The sequence below is a fragment of the Heloderma suspectum genome, chromosome 17, assembly GCF_057233095.1.
Source record: "Heloderma suspectum isolate Gila_16-S chromosome 17, 16-S_ref, whole genome shotgun sequence".
Taxonomy (NCBI): Eukaryota; Metazoa; Chordata; class Lepidosauria; order Squamata; family Helodermatidae; genus Heloderma; species Heloderma suspectum.
Window position 1 is genome coordinate 3,038,116 of NC_139474.1, and position 16,372 is coordinate 3,054,487.

General features: G+C 47.4%; 1 protein-coding gene across 3 annotated transcripts in view; it reads right to left on the reverse strand.

Moving 5' to 3' along the window:
* Window positions 1-3,405: 3,405 nt before the first annotated feature.
* Window positions 3,406-16,372, reverse strand: part of ANKRD35 (ankyrin repeat domain 35) — a 38,017-nt gene continuing 25,050 nt past the window's right edge. For 2 of the 3 annotated variants that reach the window (XM_084824660.1, XM_084824662.1), the window contains exons 9-14: window positions 15,316-15,353; window positions 11,720-14,068; window positions 9,324-9,413; window positions 8,002-8,067; window positions 5,977-6,042; window positions 3,406-4,177 (exon numbers count right to left, since the gene is read on the reverse strand). In XM_084824660.1, coding sequence (XP_084680786.1) covers window positions 5,980-6,042; window positions 8,002-8,067; window positions 9,324-9,413; window positions 11,720-14,068; window positions 15,316-15,353 — 2,606 coding nt within the window. In that variant the 3' untranslated portion in view covers window positions 3,406-4,177; window positions 5,977-5,979. Of the gene's footprint in view, window positions 4,178-5,958; window positions 6,043-8,001; window positions 8,068-9,323; window positions 9,414-11,719; window positions 14,069-15,315; window positions 15,354-16,372 lie in introns of those variants that run through there. The other variant, XM_084824661.1, reaches the window with a different exon arrangement.

Sequence of the window (16,372 nt, forward strand, 5' to 3'; positions counted from 1 at the left end):
CCCCCAATGGTCTTATGTAACCTCCCTTTAGACAGCTATGTCTATTACTTGTCGGGAATATTACAACCTCATCTGCAAGTTACTGGAAGGGGCAGTGTTGCGGTTAGTTAATTCATGGGAATTTTGGACACAGCTAAGCTAGCTTTAGGATCTCTATAGCCTACAGTGTGGTTTCCTGTGATTTCTCCCTTTTGCTCCTCCCCTTCCTTTCCCCTTTCTCTCTCTCTGACTTCCACCATTGCTGGGACCATGTGTGTTTGCTCTCTTGCCCCCACCAGCGTAACAGAACACGAAATGGACAGAACAAACTCTTTTGAAACTCTACGCTGCACCTATATTGTATATGCACAAATATTTGTGAGTAAACTGTTTTCTTTCTTTCACTGAAGAAGAGTGTGGTCTCCTTTTATTGTTCTACTGTAGCCTGCGTGCATGTGTTAAACACTCCTTCTGTTTTGCCTTTTTGTTGTCTCTCTCCAAATTGCCTTTCTAACAGGAGACATCATTACTATATAATCCCATCATTATTTTGGTTGTGAAACACACAGGTAAGATTTCTCCTCTCCCCTTCCCGCCGTTCCGTGCTTCACAACTGCTTCTACATTCCTGAGATGTTTAGAGTAAAACAACAACAGTGTTTGTGAACCCTGATAAAAAAGAAAGACTCTGACCATGTGCAGTTTAATCTAAGTACAAGTCAGAGGTGAGCTCTGAGCTCCAAAACACAGCACCGCTTTTGAACCCACAGTTTTCTGCTTGAACACTCAGAGCAAACAGAGAGCAAACTCTTGAGGCTCAGAGACAAGTAACTTGGCCAAGAATGCCAGGTGGGGCACAGAGGCACTCTGGGATACAAAGATGGTGACAGAGCTTCACTTCACAGCATGTCAGCCTCCCAGATTTTTTTGTTTGTTAAGATCTTAAAAAATAAAATGAAAATCAATAGGGGCTTGGCCAAGACAGGTGTACTTGGCCACAGTGGGGGCCATGTTGGAGACCCCAGGTAGACAATACTGAGCAAGATGGATCAAGAAGATGGATCAAGAAGTTCTTGTTGAGATCTTGAGATGGATCAACAAGATGGATGGATCAACATGATGGACCAACAAGATCCATCACGATGGATCAACATCACGATGGATTAACAAGATCCACCAACAAGATCCATCATGATGGGTCAACATGATGGATCAACAAGATCTTGTTGAGATCTTGATCCAAGATGGATCAACAAGATCCCTTGGTGGGTGTCCCAACTGTGCTTACGCTTGACGCTGAGTCTGGTGCAGAAGACACTCCCCAACTTACCAACCCAAGATGGTGGCCCATGCTGCCCGGCAACTAAGACTGGGATGCAATCCCATCCTGGCATGGTCGGTAACAGTCTGGCAACACATTTAGCCCCCATTTTCTGCATTACCTGCCCACTGCCTCCGCCATTTCTTTCACCATCCCTCTTCTCTGTTGAAACTGACACCAAACAGGAAAGTGTTGTCAATTTCACTCCCCGACCCCCCACCCCCAATGCCTGTGACAAAAAAGGAGGCATTACTCTGCACCAGGGCATCGCACATACATGTCCTTTTCAATGAAGGCATGGAAACAAAACGAGTCTTTCTGACTGACTATGTCAGTTTCGCAGGTCAAACGTGGCACTGGGAAAAGCTGAAGATAAATTCATATTGAATGACAGAATGAGCACAATTTATTCTGCGACTCATGGGCAAAGGGTTATGAAGGGGGCTGGATCTCCACTGTAAGGTTTGTTCAGCCCCCTCTCTGGCAGGTATTGAAATCTTCTCCCTTCAAGTCCCTCTTTTCAGCCTTAAGGGCTAGAAACTCAACTCTGGGGCAGGGAGGCTGTACCAATTCCGTGTTCCATGTGCATCCACGGTCCACCCATTGGCTCTAATTCTTAAATATTAGTCCTATTGTTAGCCTGTGTTCTCATCCTCCCTCCCTTAGGAGAAACTGGAAAGGTCATCAGCTCAAAAACCGGGCTATTTCTCTCTGTTCCCTAAATGGGGTTGGCAACACACCATCTCCCTTTGCTCCACCTTTTCTCTATGGAAACAGTTTTTGTCTCTCCATTCCTGTTGCATTGTGGGGCGATGTGTAGGACTGGCCGCTCTTGTTGAGCTCCAGCAGGCGAGGGGAAAAAAAACGTGCAGGGGTTCTGTCAAGGGGGGATAGGAATGCTGAAAGGGGGAACGAAACAGAGAGGAAAGGGATAAGCTGAAAGTGGTTCACTTCATCAGATTTGCACTTAAAAGCTGATAGATGCCCTGAGGAGGAAGAGTTTTGCAAAATGTGGACCATTTCATTTGGGTTTTTTCTGTCACCTCCCCCTCTTAATTTTGCGGCAGCAAAATAGGAAAGAGGCTCCATTTTCCCACAGTACATGGGGGGGCGTGTGTAGGAAATAGCCTGCAAGCAACACGTCCAGGTGTGTTCTTCTCTGCACATGGAAAGGCTCCCACAACTGTCATGTAACATGCTACGCACAAGTTGTATGTCAATGCCCTGGCACAGATGCACTATGCATGCACATTGGAGTAAACCTGAGGAGGACTCAGGGCCACCAAATTCCGCAAACATTTCAGGCACAACAAGTCATCCTAGCACTGCTGAAGCATTTCTGTGTGGAGAGACCAGGACGGCATTCAGTGAACCTGGCTTCCCCCCTTCCCCAACGGAGAAGGAGAAGGGGGGGCTGGGAATTTCTTGATGTCAGAGTGCAAGTAATTTGTACCCAGATGAGAGAGAGGTCTGGGTGCGGATCTGATAAGTGCATATCAACAGCCCTGTGGGAAGGAAGATGAAGCGAGGGAGACAGAAGCAGACATAGGGAACATCAGGGCTTGCTCCAGTTGTACTGCCCTGCTGAATGCCTACTTAATTTTTCCTCTTCCCTCCCCATCCCTTCTTCCTCGTGTGCTGTATCTGTTTTAGATTGCAAGGCTTAGGTTGGAAGACACACCCATTGAGAAATATAGGTCTATCGATGGCTGTTAGCCATGACTGTTCTATGAAACCTCCATGTTCGGAGGCAGTGTACCTGCAACAGGTGCTATAGACCAGTTGTGTGGGTGGGCTATTGCCTGCTTGTGGGCTTTTCAGAGGCATCTAATTGGCCACTGTTGGAAGCAGGAGACTGAGCTAATGGGCCCACCTTGCTCTGATCCGGAAAGGCTTAGCCTGGGTGCTTAGTCTTTATAATAGTAGTCTCTGTATGTAGATGCCCCAGTTCTGAGTATCCCGCCTCTTTTTGGTCATGCTCAGAATGAGGGAGCAGACAACGGGCGGAATGTGAGTTTTATCCCACTGTTTTCACAGGTCTTAAGGCGGGTTCTGAACTTCACACACGCACACACACACACAAAATAATAACAACTGTAACACAATCCCTTAAAAAAAATTTTTTTAAAGCACCTCTTGGTAATCCGAACAAGATTAAACAAACAATCCTTGGCAGAGGTCAGGCTAGATGGTCTTTGGGTGCACTCCAAAACATTTTATAATTCCAAGAGCTTAGGATACATCCTGTGCAAACTATCACAGACATTATGTTGATGTTGCAGAAACTTTGCTCTGTTGATACAGAAGTGAGCCTAACTTGAGGGAAGGGGAAGTGGTTGCCTTAGAACACCGGATATTTGGGGTATTATTAAGGATGCCGGAGTGGCGTCTGGACAGACCTGAACCTTGTGGGGCACAGGGGCTGGTGCAGAACAATTCCCTCCTGTGTTAGGCCTCATGTTGATTATTGTGTGATGGGGTTTCTTAGATGCCTCAAGCACTCCAGGGTCTTCTCCCAGCGGTCGCTCTGGAAGAAGTCAGTTTAAGCCTAAGAACGGGGTGTTTCTTGATTCAGTTCCCCTATACTCTGTTACACCCCAATATCCCATTGCTTCTTCCCCTTCCTTCTGATCACTGTCTTAGCCAAAATTCCCAGTCCTTGTAAAAAGAGACAGGCAGGAATAAGGGTATGGCATGCAAATGTATGCAAGTTGCCAAGTTTGTGGAAGTAACCATTCCAATCGCAGAACGTGGGTGCAGATCACACACCTTGGGGTGTGTGCTCCCCTTTGTATAGTTCCCCAGTTGAGATGATTCTAGAAATCAGAGCTTGTTGCTGTTGGGTCTCTGCAATAGGGGTGTGAACCAGTGAACCATGCTAGAAAGATGGAACAACAGACCAGAGTTACTCTCGAGTTACCAGTATGCACATCTGCACAGGAACAAAACCTGGAATGAGGAAATAATTGCAACTCTTTCAGTATTATTCCTGACTTCTGCAACTGGACTGCCACCCATTTGGGGCAGCCTGAACTTGTCCGAAAGCCCCGTTCTTCACTTTGGAAGTATGGATTCCTAATCCCAGGTGATGTGACATCTAGGCCTTTGAAACGAAGAAGTGGTGCCTGAGTTTTGCTCCCCCCCCAATCCCCTTTCCTTTTGTGTTGTGTCTTTTAGACTGTAAAAGTCCCTGAGGGCAGGGATGGTCTCATTATTAATCTTCGTAAGCCTGGCAGGGAGCCTTTTTTGGCTGAAGAGCAGGGTAAAAATACCGTAAATTATTTAATTTAATTTATGTAAATGTAATACATAAATAAATAAACACACTGATCTCATTGCTCAGTGGTAGAAGGAAATGTACTTTGCACATGCTCAGAGGGTTTTCTGTTTATTACAGTACTCTGTGCATGCTCTTTGGGTATACAAAATGGTTTATGTAGAATTTTAAATGTTTTTTTCTTGTTCTTTTTGATATGGACTTCATACTAATTTGATAAACTCCTATTCTATTCTATTCTATTCTATTCTATTCTATTCAGTAGCCCCCTCTTTCTTTCTCTTACTTTTTGCATAGCCTGGTACTTGCTGGTGGACACTGGGATCCACGTTAATGACCTTTGATGGCTGGTGGCTGCTACAACCCCCCAGTATTCGCACCACCTGCCTGGGTGGAGTTGAAGGAACAGCTCTGGCAGTTCTTGATCTGTCCCACTCCCCACAAAAAGACAGAAACCAGGATTTTGAAAGCTGAGTGATGAGGGATGTCCTTGGGGAGTTGCAAGGCAGTGCTGTTGTGTTTGGGTGATTGATGGTCCCTGCCTGTGAGTTTAGCTGCTTCCCACCAGCACTACTGAACATATGCAAATAGCCAGTCTCATTACAGAAAGGGTCCAACTGACCTTCTGAAGCTGCCCTTGTAACATCTGGCCCCTTGGGAAAGTCAGGAAGAGTTTTTTTGCAGGGCTGGCCCTCCCGTGAAGCAGGGTGAGATGCCTGCATCAGGCGGTGGATCAGGACGAGTGGCGAACTGGAGTGCTCCCCTTCCACCCCCACACAAGGGCCTGCCAGTGCTGCTGCCTCATTGCCGCCAGCAAGTGCTCTAGAGAGCCTTGTCAGCCGCTGTCCTGCCATGGCATTTCTGAGAGAACAGCCAGCAGGGCTCTCTAGAGCAGCCGCCTGCCCTCTGTTTGCCTTGCTGCACAGAGAGCCATGTGGCCGGAAGAAGCAGCAGCAAGCGTCCCATGAAAGCTCGCCCATGTCTCATGAGACCCAGACAAGCTCTCACAAGAGCCCTGCATGCGCGTCCTGCAAAGATATTATCAACATCTCTGTGAGATGATGCAAACAGGGTGGGCGGTGGCGGCAAAGGTAACAGGGGTGTGATGTGGTAGTGGCGGTGTGTGCTCTTTTCTGCCTCAGGCAGCAACAGACCTTGCATTGGGGTTGTGTTTTTGCATATTCCAGGGCTGAGGCCCAGCATTAAAAAGGTGCTGGGGCAGAATCTGCAGCTCCAAGAAAGCCCGGCTTTTAATGAGAGAGATGGATGGGGATCAAGCAAAGCTCCGACTAATGGCAGCTCAGTCAAGGCCCTCAGGTGGAGATGGTGTGTGGGGGGATAGCAACACATCGGAACAACATTCCCATGCAGAGGAAGAGGGTGGAGGTTTCAAGACTTGCCAGTCAGCCGTCGTTCGTCCTCAGGATCCGGAGCAGCATTGCGTGGACCTCTTCATCCATGAAACCCTGAATCAGAGAAATACATTTCCCCAAAAGTCAGGTTGTCAGATTGCTCTTGCAGACAATATTCTGTGGCAGGGACACATTTCTGGCCTGCCCAAAACAGCAGATCCTATATTCCTCGACTGTACCACTTCAAATGGCGGGTGGGAGATCATGGCTGCCTTTACACTAAAGGAAAAACCAGCAGTCCTCCCGTTGTGGAGCCTTTCCACATTTACAGCGGGCTCCCAGGCGGCAACCATGAGATTGCTGAGAGGGGAAGTTTTTAATTTTCAAGGTTCCATAGAGATCAATGAAACAGTGCCATCTAGTGGCTGTTTTAATGGCATAACATTCAGAGTTTAAAAAAAAAGGTTCATTATTTCCAGATCTTTTTGAGATGGAATAACCACGAAATACCTCTGGATGTGCCCTGGAAGTTGACAACATCATGAAAAGGACCCGCAAATTTCTGTGAGTGAGCGATCGCAATAGCAGGACAAAAGTTCTGTGTGAAGAACCCCCATGTGATTGCATGCTCCGCTATATTAAAAACATTTTGGTTTTTTTTACTCATTGTTGTTTCCGGTCCCAGTTAAAAATGCTGGTTTTGACTTAACTCTCACCGTTTTGACACTGCTTGGAACCTCAGTAGCTGATGAAACATCCCCTCCCATATGTACCTGCCCATACCTTAGGGTCATCCACAAAAGCGCACCCTCTCATTCTGAGCCTTGGGGGTGGCAACAAGAGAGATGGCTTTTTGGTAGTGGCCCCCAGCTGTAGAATGCACCCCCAAGGGAAGCTCGCCTGGTGCTCACGCTGCTATGTTTCCGGTGCCACACTAAGACTTCCTTGTTCTCCCAGGCTTTAAAAAAAATGCAAAGTCTCTTATGGCGCAATCCTATGCATGTTTAGGCAGGAAAAAGTCCTACAATGCCTAGCATTCCCCAGCCAGTGCTGGCTGGGGAATTCTGGGCATTGTAGCACTGTTTCCTGTCTAAACGTGCATAGGATTGCACCCTTAAAGTATTTTTCAAAATTTTTGTATTTTTCTGTTTTACTATCTTAGTCCCTGCAGTATTGTTCATTATCCTAGTCCCTATAATGTGATATTATACTTTATGCTGTGTTGGTGCGTTTATTAGTTTTATATTGTTGATTTTATTGTGGTTTTATTTGTATTTTTATCATTATTATAAAACGCCTACAGAAATTTATTTTAGGAGCCATTTGATAAATAAATAAATAAATAAATAATAAAAAAAAACATCAAGCAGCGCCTCCCTCACATAGAAAAGTAAATGTCAGGGAGGGAGGTTCCCTACCTAACCACCTTTCTGACATGCTAGTTTTCTACGTGCAGGTTTTTTCCCTAATGGGAAACATTCAAACATGCAATCCAGACTTGCATTTGGGAGCGGTCCAGTATAGGAAAAGTATTGCCACATGATGTGCTTTTTGGATGGATCAGCCCTTGAGACTTGTCTGCTATCTCTTTACTGTTCATAGCAGGGCTGTTGAATCTCAGGCCAAATTCAGACATCCCAGTCTGGTTCTTTGGGGTTGCCCAGATGGCCACGTTCTTCCTCCACTGTTGGGCGGTTTCCTGGAATGTAAGCTAAAATGTGGTGGTATTTGGGGGTTTTGGCCCCACCCCTTTGGCTTCGGCCCCGCCCACCACTGGAGTCCGGCTCTCAAGACCTTCTCTGAAATTGTTGTTGTGAGGATAAAATGGAGAGGAGGAGGATAATGTAAGCCACCTTGGGTTCCTTGCAAGAGGAAAAAGGGCGGGGTATAAATGCAATCAATCAATCAATCAATCAATCAATGGAATTCAGCCCTCAGAGGTCCAACAGTTGTTATTACAATTCCAGAAGTCCCCTCACCAATCATACCTTGTCCTTGGGAGTAGGGAGGAATTTCTCCTCCGAAGGCCTCTCCTAGGGAGAAATATTATCAACATTTTTCTGACGTTCCTACCTGGGCTGCGTTGAGCAGGTGGGTTCTGTAGATGGCCACAATCTCTTGATGGTTCTTCTGGACAACCTGGAATACATTGAGGAAACCAGTGGGGCAGAGTCCACAGATATTCTGTGCCACCAACAGCAAACCTCACCCCACCCAAAAAAGACAAACGTGAGAGCAGAGCACCAATTTCCTAATCTACATGACCATGGCCTGCTCCACGGGAGATGGAATTGCCACATTCTCACATGAGGGAAATACGTTTTTTTCATAGCTGGCACAGCGTGGTGGTTATAAGCATGAAGTTCTTCGAACAAGGAAGCTCCCCGGTTCAAATCTTACCTCAGCCATGAACACCAGCGGAGGATCAGAACGGAGGGCAGCAGCTATTTTGAGATCCCTTGTTGCAAGATTTCTACATGTTAGGTAAAGATGGTTTGTTCCACACTTCAGTCTCTTATGACATCGTGTTATAAAGTTTGCAGCAGCAAATATCACAGTTCTAGGGCCACTTAAGTAATGTGCTTTGTTGGTAAGCAAGTGCTGGCCAAAAGAACTAATCCATTCCTATGAGGAGTGTCAGTCGTCAACCAAGAGACCAGAGAAAGGTGTACAGGCCGTGGTCATCGTGGCAAAGGGATTTGTTGATTCGGCAAGGATGGAGCCTCTTGGCCCACAAAATTAAAACTACTGACTTGCTTGCTTCTTTTCTAGTAAAACTATCTTCCTCTTTCTTCGCTACTTGTGGCTCAAGGTATACGAAGAATTTTAAGCACACTGCTGCACAGACTACTACCTACCAATTTATTTCTCATGTGTGCACATAGCAAGAAGCCCCACTTGAAGCCGGATCATACTGGAAACATGTGCACTCATTACACATGACTGCATACTCAGGGAATGCACATAAATTCCCAAGGCAGAAGTGATAGCTGTGGAAGAAATTGGCCATTTTGAAGCAGCCCTGTGTGACCACGGCACAAACAGGGTAATTTAGTTTCAAGCACGGTATACGCAGGATCTCCAAGAAATTCCTAGAAGTCGCAACTTTCATGTAACAGGGATTCCCCCCTAAAGTTCTAGCCCGCTTTGGTGCAGAGGGAGAAAAGAAATACTGCCTAGAGATGCCACCAGTTAGGTATGCTAATATGCCCAAGCTGAAATGGATAATTACCACGTCTGTTTTGAACAGTGTGCAAATTATGGATTGCCAGTTGTGGTTATTATGAACATGGCCTGCCTCTCCAAGTGTTTTCTAGGCCAACCTCTAGAAAGCTCTAGAAACACTGTTCTCCATAAGGCAGTCAGCGCTTCCCAAGACACCACACGGGATTCACCTCGTTCTGCAGTTGAAGGCGGGCACGTTCGCTGCGCAGGTTGAGGACTTCACTTGAAAGCTTCTCCGTTTCCTTTAGCAGCTTCTTGATCTGAGGGGAAATGAAACAGGGAGTGTGCATGTCTCATCTCTCCCAGGGATTTCCTGGCCAAACATCTTCTCAGGGCTTCTCTACATTAAGGAAAAACTCCACAGCCTTACCAGGGCTTCACCTTCTGGAGTCTTTGCGGGTTTACAATTGGCACAATACACGCGCTTCCCCCTTCCCCTTGTTTTTCCCGGTTCCTTTGTGGGCACGTTCCATATGTTTCATTTATACAGCCAGTAGATGGTGCTGCAAGATTTCTACAATATTGTGCGAGTCTTGAATTACACCACCACTTTGATGGCGGTTTTTGGTGGTGATGGTGGGGTTGTTACTGCATTTTCAGCGATTTATAAAATGGCAGAATAAACTTAAAAACTGACAAGAATGGCACCGGAGGTTGACGACGTCATGAAAAGGACCCGCAAACCTCTGTGAGTGAACCATCACGACTGCACAATAAATGCCTCGTATAGAAACGCCCACTGCCTCAGTCCCTCTATCTATAAAATGGGGTAATGGCCTAGCTCAGAGGGCCTCTGCTGAGGACTTCCTCCAAGATTATAATGCATTTTTCGCATGCTAAAAACACCAATAATCATTGTTCCCATTCTCCAAGATGGCTCATGCAGTTCTCACAGGTCCAGTAGCAGCTAAGGTTCCAGTGAGGGGAAAGCCAGAGTGATTTAATGGTTACTGTGTTCAAGTTCGACTGGCTCAAACCCTTGCTCAGACATGAAGTTCACCATTAACCAGACACAGACCTTGTTCAGAAGTAATGACAGTGTTCAGTGGCAATTTGTGTGTTCGAACGATTCGAACAAACCATGGGTCAATTTGGGGCTGTTTGGACAATACAGTAAGAACCTATGAATGCGACATTTGTAGGTTGTTGCTGGAAACTGGAAGCATAACGAACCCATGAATTGCTGCCCAACACCCAAGTTACGTCGGAACAGCCGCAGAGTCTCTCAGCCTAACCTACTATTTTGTGGAATGGTCCCTCCAGTGAGGTCCACTTGATGCCAACATTGTCATCCTTTCTGCACCAGGTTAAGACTTTCTTCTCGTCCCAGGCATTTGATAGCACACAATGGGGCTTTTTAATGTCATATAGTATTGTTTTTTAGCTGCTTTAAATTGTTCTAAATTTCTGTATGTTAAGATTTTATGTTATGATTTTATCACATTGCATTTTAGGATTCTAATTTTTGTCAACCATCCAGAGAGCTTTGGCTATTGGGTAGTATGGAAATGAAGAAGAAGAAGAAGAATGTGACAGTTATATGGGAAGACAACACTTATACCACTGAGTTCCTTGGAGTGAGGGGAAAACACAACCTTCTCTAGTCATTGGCTCACTTCAGCCAGGGAAGCTTTCCTGTGGTTTGGTGTGATGTCTGAATTGACAACTGCTGTTTGCAATTACCCAGTAAACCAGAATCAGAAACCATGTGGCTTGAAGTGGCTTTGCAAACCAAAGTTTCTGCAAACTATGGTTTGGCATGATGTCTGAATTAACAAACCAGAGGTTTGTCCAGAGGTTGCTCTGCCTCCAGAGACCTAGAGATAGGAATGTTGCTCAGTGGATGGAAAATGGAAGCAGGCAAGCCCCTCTTAATCATGGTTGGCCTGTTGCATATTTTGGAAGCTGTAACCATGGCTTGGGTTCTGAACTATGGTTAGTGCAAACCATGGTTTGGTGTGATGTCTGAACTAAGCCACTGAGATTGAGACCTGTTGGGAAACTTCCTCTGGGGCTTCACAAGGCATGTCAGCCAGGCAGGATCCTACACGCCTCCTCTAGCAACTGCTCACATTTCTATAGGGTGCCCCACGTCACACTGGGAGAATTCTGATTCTGCAACTGGGATATCCCCAACATCGTGGTTGGAGATAGGCCTGCAGACACCTCTCTTGGCATCAAGCTCCTTCTGATTTTTATTTTATATTTTAAGACGGTTTTAAATCATTTTTTTAACTGGGAGGCTGACATGCCGCGAAGTAAGTGCCATTTTTATTTGGGTTCAACATAGTGATTTGGTGTTTTGGAGTTCAGATCCCACCTCTGCCTTGTACGTAGGTTCTTGGGCAAGTTACTTTTCTTTTAGTACCACCAGTTTGCCTTCGGAAAAACGGGTGTTTTTTTTTACCAGCAATGCCACACCCCCATGGCAGCCATTTCATGACTGGGCAGCCACCCCCATGGCAGCCATTTTGTGAGAGCAGCCATGACATTCTCTCCACTGATCCTCAAAGGTCGGGGACCCCTGTTCTAGAAGATCTGTGCAGAAACTCCAGAAGCCGCCTACCTTCCCTTCTCTGTCCTGGCAGGTCTTGGACAGTTCCTCTACCTTCTTATTCAGCTTCTCCACCGCACTTTCCATCATCTGAGACTTCCCTCTCAGCTCTTCCACCTCCTCTTCGTGCTCCGCTGCCTCAGCTAGGAGCTCCTCGTTCTTCTGCCTCTCGGAGGCAAGTGCTTCCTTGTGACGGGAAGCCTCTCCACTCGCTTCCTCGTACTTCTCCTGAAGGGCTGCCAACTCCTCTCCCAGGGCTTGAGCCCTGATGGACAGCATGCCACGGACCTTCTCGTGCTTCCTGAGGGCTTCCTCCTCCTCGTGACGCAGCTCGGCCATCTTGGTGGCCAGTTGGTCAAGCAGCTGCTTCAGCTTGGTGACCTCTTTGCCTCTCCCACCCAGAGAGGCCCAGGCCACCTCCAACGCCTCCTTGAACTTCTGCAGGCCTTTCTCCAGCTCGCTCATCCGCTGCCTGACTTTCAAGTTGTCTCCAACGGCATCGGAGGCTTCGAAGACGACGATGTCCTGCCGGGCTTTTTCATCCGCCGTGACGGCATTGAGGCTGTTGTGTTCAGCAAGGAGTGTCCGGTCAGCCTGAAGGGCGTGGTTCTCTTCTTCCATCTCTGACACCAGCTGCAGGGCTTCATTCTGCTTCTTCACCACATTGTCCAGCTTCCAGTGGAGCTCCTTCAAGATGCAGCTGTCAAAGTTTTCACCCCCGATGTTGCTGGCCTCTTTGGTCATCTTCTTCAGGAAGCTGTCCCTCACCATCACCATCTCCTTCCTCTGGGCCTCCAGGCTCAGACGCAGCGTCCTTGATTCGTCTTTCTCAGCGGAGAGCTGTTGGGACAAGGAATCCACCGTCTGCTTCAGCTCTTTCACCAAGCTCCCTGTCACCTCTGCCTGAGAAGGGCTGTCTTTGGGGGAACTCAAACTCCGTAGCTCGTCCTGTAGCTTCTCCCTCTCCCTGCTGAGCTGTGCCAGTTCCTTCACGAGGCTGCCGTTGTTCTGTTTGAGATCCCACACCTCCTTTTCAAGGTCGGAGCTTTTCCGACATGGGCGGGCCTTGTTTTCTGCCATGTCAGGCTTCGGCCTGAGTTTGACCTGCTCAACGGAGCCATCATGGAGCTGGTTCTTTCCTGTCTCATCCTTTTCTGGCTTCTGGAGGGCCTTAGAGTTGCCCAGTGGCACTTTTCCCTCACCCCGGAAGAAACCATTCTCTTCTTCAGGATGCCTGTTGCCATTAACCACGACTCCTGGCGGAGGGGCCAAAATGGCTTTCCAAACAGGCCTCGCTTTCTCCAAGAGGCTGGAGTTGACCTGCTCCTGCTTAGCCAGGGCACACTCTAGGCCCAGGACGACCTTCTTCCAAGCAGATACACTCCTCTTCACTGCTCCTGATGGCACTGCTTGGAACTGGAGCTTGCTCCTGAGGGTCTCCTCTGCCTCCTGCTTCAGGGCCTGATTTTCAGTCACCATCACAGAGTTCTCCTTCTGCACTCTGGAATATGCCTCCTCCATCTCTGTAAGGAACCGAGACACCTTCTCACAGGCAAATCCACTCTCAGGTTTTCCTGCTTTCTCACATGCTCCCAAGTGCTTTGCCAACAGCCCACGGAGCTGCTCGTTTTCACCTTCCAGCTCCAGCACGCGAGCCTCCAGTTCCTTTAGTGTCCCGCTTTGGGTCTTCTTCTTAGCTTCATAGACGCCAATCACGGCCCTCATGTTCTCCATGTGGCCTTCCATCTCCTGCACCCTCTTTGTCGCGCTCACCTTCTCCTCAAGGGCCGCAACGACTTCCGCCTGAAGCCGCTTCAGCTCCATTTCATGTCGTTTCTTTTCTTCCTCCTCCTCCTCACCAGGCCACCATATTTTCTCCTCTACAGTCTTTGGCTGTCCAAGGGCCACTACCGTCTTAGGTTCTTCTTTTCCGACTTCTTGTGTTGCCGCCGTTTTGGACAGTTCTTGCTCCTTCCTCCTCTTCTTCAGTTCTTGCACTTGCTCCGCCAAAAGGTTGAGGTAATAGTCTTCCTCCGTCGCATCGTGGCTGTACCGCTGGCTCAGCTCCTTCCAGTCTTGGCTCTTGTCATCTCCCTCCGGAAGGAGTTGGTTGATCTCCTGCACTTGGTCCCACACCCGCTCTTTCATCACTTTGCATCCTTCCGAGAGGGTGTCGCATTCTTTCGTCTTTTGGGCCAGCTGCAGCTCCAGCTGAATGACCTTCATCTTCTCTTCCCGGTATCTGCTACGCCACTCTTTCAACTCAGGATCCTCTTCCTCTTCTTCATCACTTTGGTCTCCTCCCTCGCTCTGGAGGGCCAGGCTACTGACGTCTGTCTCTCTTCCGCTCTCAGATGGGACCTGGAGACACAACCCGAGCCAACAAAGTTAAAAACACTGGGTAGCATCCTATGGTGCCCATGTGGTCGCGGGACCCACCGCTCGCACACCAGGGCTTTGGCGCTCCTAAGAATTGTTTTTATTGCATTAATTTCATTTCTGTACCGCCCAGTAGCTAAAACTCTCTGGGCAGTTCACAGAAACTAAAACCACAAAGTGCAGCATAAAACAATATAAAGTACGAAAGCTTAAAACTGCAATATAACAGTCCAAGCAGAATAAAAGCTAGCAGCAGTGCAGAGATTTAAAATACAGATTTAAAACACCAGAGCTAAAAGATTAAGAAACTAAAATGCTAAAATACTGGGAGAATAAAAAGGTCTTCACCTGGCGCCAGAAGGAGAACAGCATGGGCGCCAGGCGAACCTCTCTAGGGAGCTCATTCCGCAGCTGGGGGGCCACAGCAGAAAAGGCCCTCTTCCTGGTAGCCACCCACCTCGCATCCTTTGGATATAACCTGAAATGAGCAGAATGCTAATTTCTCTATTGGGGCAGGTCAGCGGAGCTGGCAGGTGACAGCTTCGCTCACCTGTCCCAAACCAGAAATGAGCATTTCTGCTCATTCTGGGGGTTATCCTGAGAAGTGCCAAAGCCCCGTTGTGAAGCAGCAGATCCCGTGAACACAACAGATCCAGCAGAGGCGGATTGTATCCTTGAACTATCTTATCTATTATGTTTGTTAATAGTTAGTGAAAGACGAAGGGAAAGTGTGGGTGCATGGAGGGGAAGTTTTACGCAAGCACGATTTGGGACATTGCACGGTTCTGTCCTGGAATCGGGTAAACAAGCTTGCCTTCTGTAAAATTTAAATGATAGTAATTATTTATAATCATATATATTTGCATATGTAAACTAGCAGATGCAAATTGGTGCGATTTTTTGTCCCATGGGCCTGAGCTTCGGATCTTTTAGGTACCTAGCACCACCCTTGCACCCAACACGATCCATTATTAACCTTGTTAAAAATGAATAAATTGCTTTCTGGAGGACATCCATGATCTGCATGTCAATTATGGCAGTGGCTGTCCACAGGGGTCCTAGATGACTCCAGGCCTGGCAATGTCTGCCATGCCCCTCCCAGCGTGGGTTCTGCCATGCTGCCGCTCCCACCACCCTCAAGTAACAGGGCTGCCGCAGTTGCCATGTCCACTACGAGACAAACACACCCCGATAATCTCCTGTTCAAAAGTTAGCGGTCCCTTTCTTACCTGCGAACCAGCCTCCGATGAATGATCGAGTCCTTGCTCTGTGGAAATGGAGAAACCAGATCTGAGCCAAGTAAACTGAGGCTACTCCTAGATGAAAAACGCTCAGCCAACCTAACTCTGCCTCAAGTCCTTTCTGGCCAGGAGTGCTTCCACAACAGGGATTCATGTGGAATTGCCACGGTCCGTTATATGAACAAAATGCCCCTCCTTATGGCTTTGGTCTGATACCCAATGATACCTCAGTCCATGAACACCTCTGTACTTAATGGAATGTGCAGAGGCATTTGTACATTCAAATCCTTGTGTGCATTTCTGGGCTTACACAAAGAATATACAAGGAGAAAGTTTCAAGGATTGTGTGTGATTTGATATGATGACTGCAGCAAGGGTATTATAGGCTACATATTACAGACTAGAGAAAGTATGCACACCAGAAAGAACTGGGCTCTGTTAACTACAAACCCCCCAAATGAGTATCCCCTGCAAAGACTTCCCAAAGTTTTGTGCCAGTTTTGTGCTGTTTTATGCCACAAATCCCGGGTTTTGTGCTGCCACCCACAACTGCGTTGTTGTTGTTGTTCAGTCGTGTCCGACTCTTCATGATCCCATGGACCATAGCACGCCAGGCCTTCCTGTCCTGCGCTCTCTCCCGGAGCGTGCTCAGTCAAACACGGGTTCGTAGTTAACACACACAAAACCCAACATTGGCTAGATGTACTAGTGCTTTTTATTGGCACTGAAGTGCATTGATAACAGTTGGGGAACATTACACACTCCATATACCGCTTCTGTAGCATTATTTCCCACTTTTTATTCTGTATTATCCAAAATATCGCAGGAGACGTCACTGCATGTGCTACTAGGTATAAATGGGCAAGAGGGATATCGTGTTCCCATGACGGAGATCGTATCAGTAAGGCACGCGGTGTGGATCCAGCCATTGTCATATTACCTCCAACCTGTGCCAAAGTTTTGTGCTAGTTTTGTGCTCTTTTGTGCCACAAATGCCCAGTTTTGTGCTGCCACCAAGAGCATGAAACAGGTGGGGCCCGGTGAA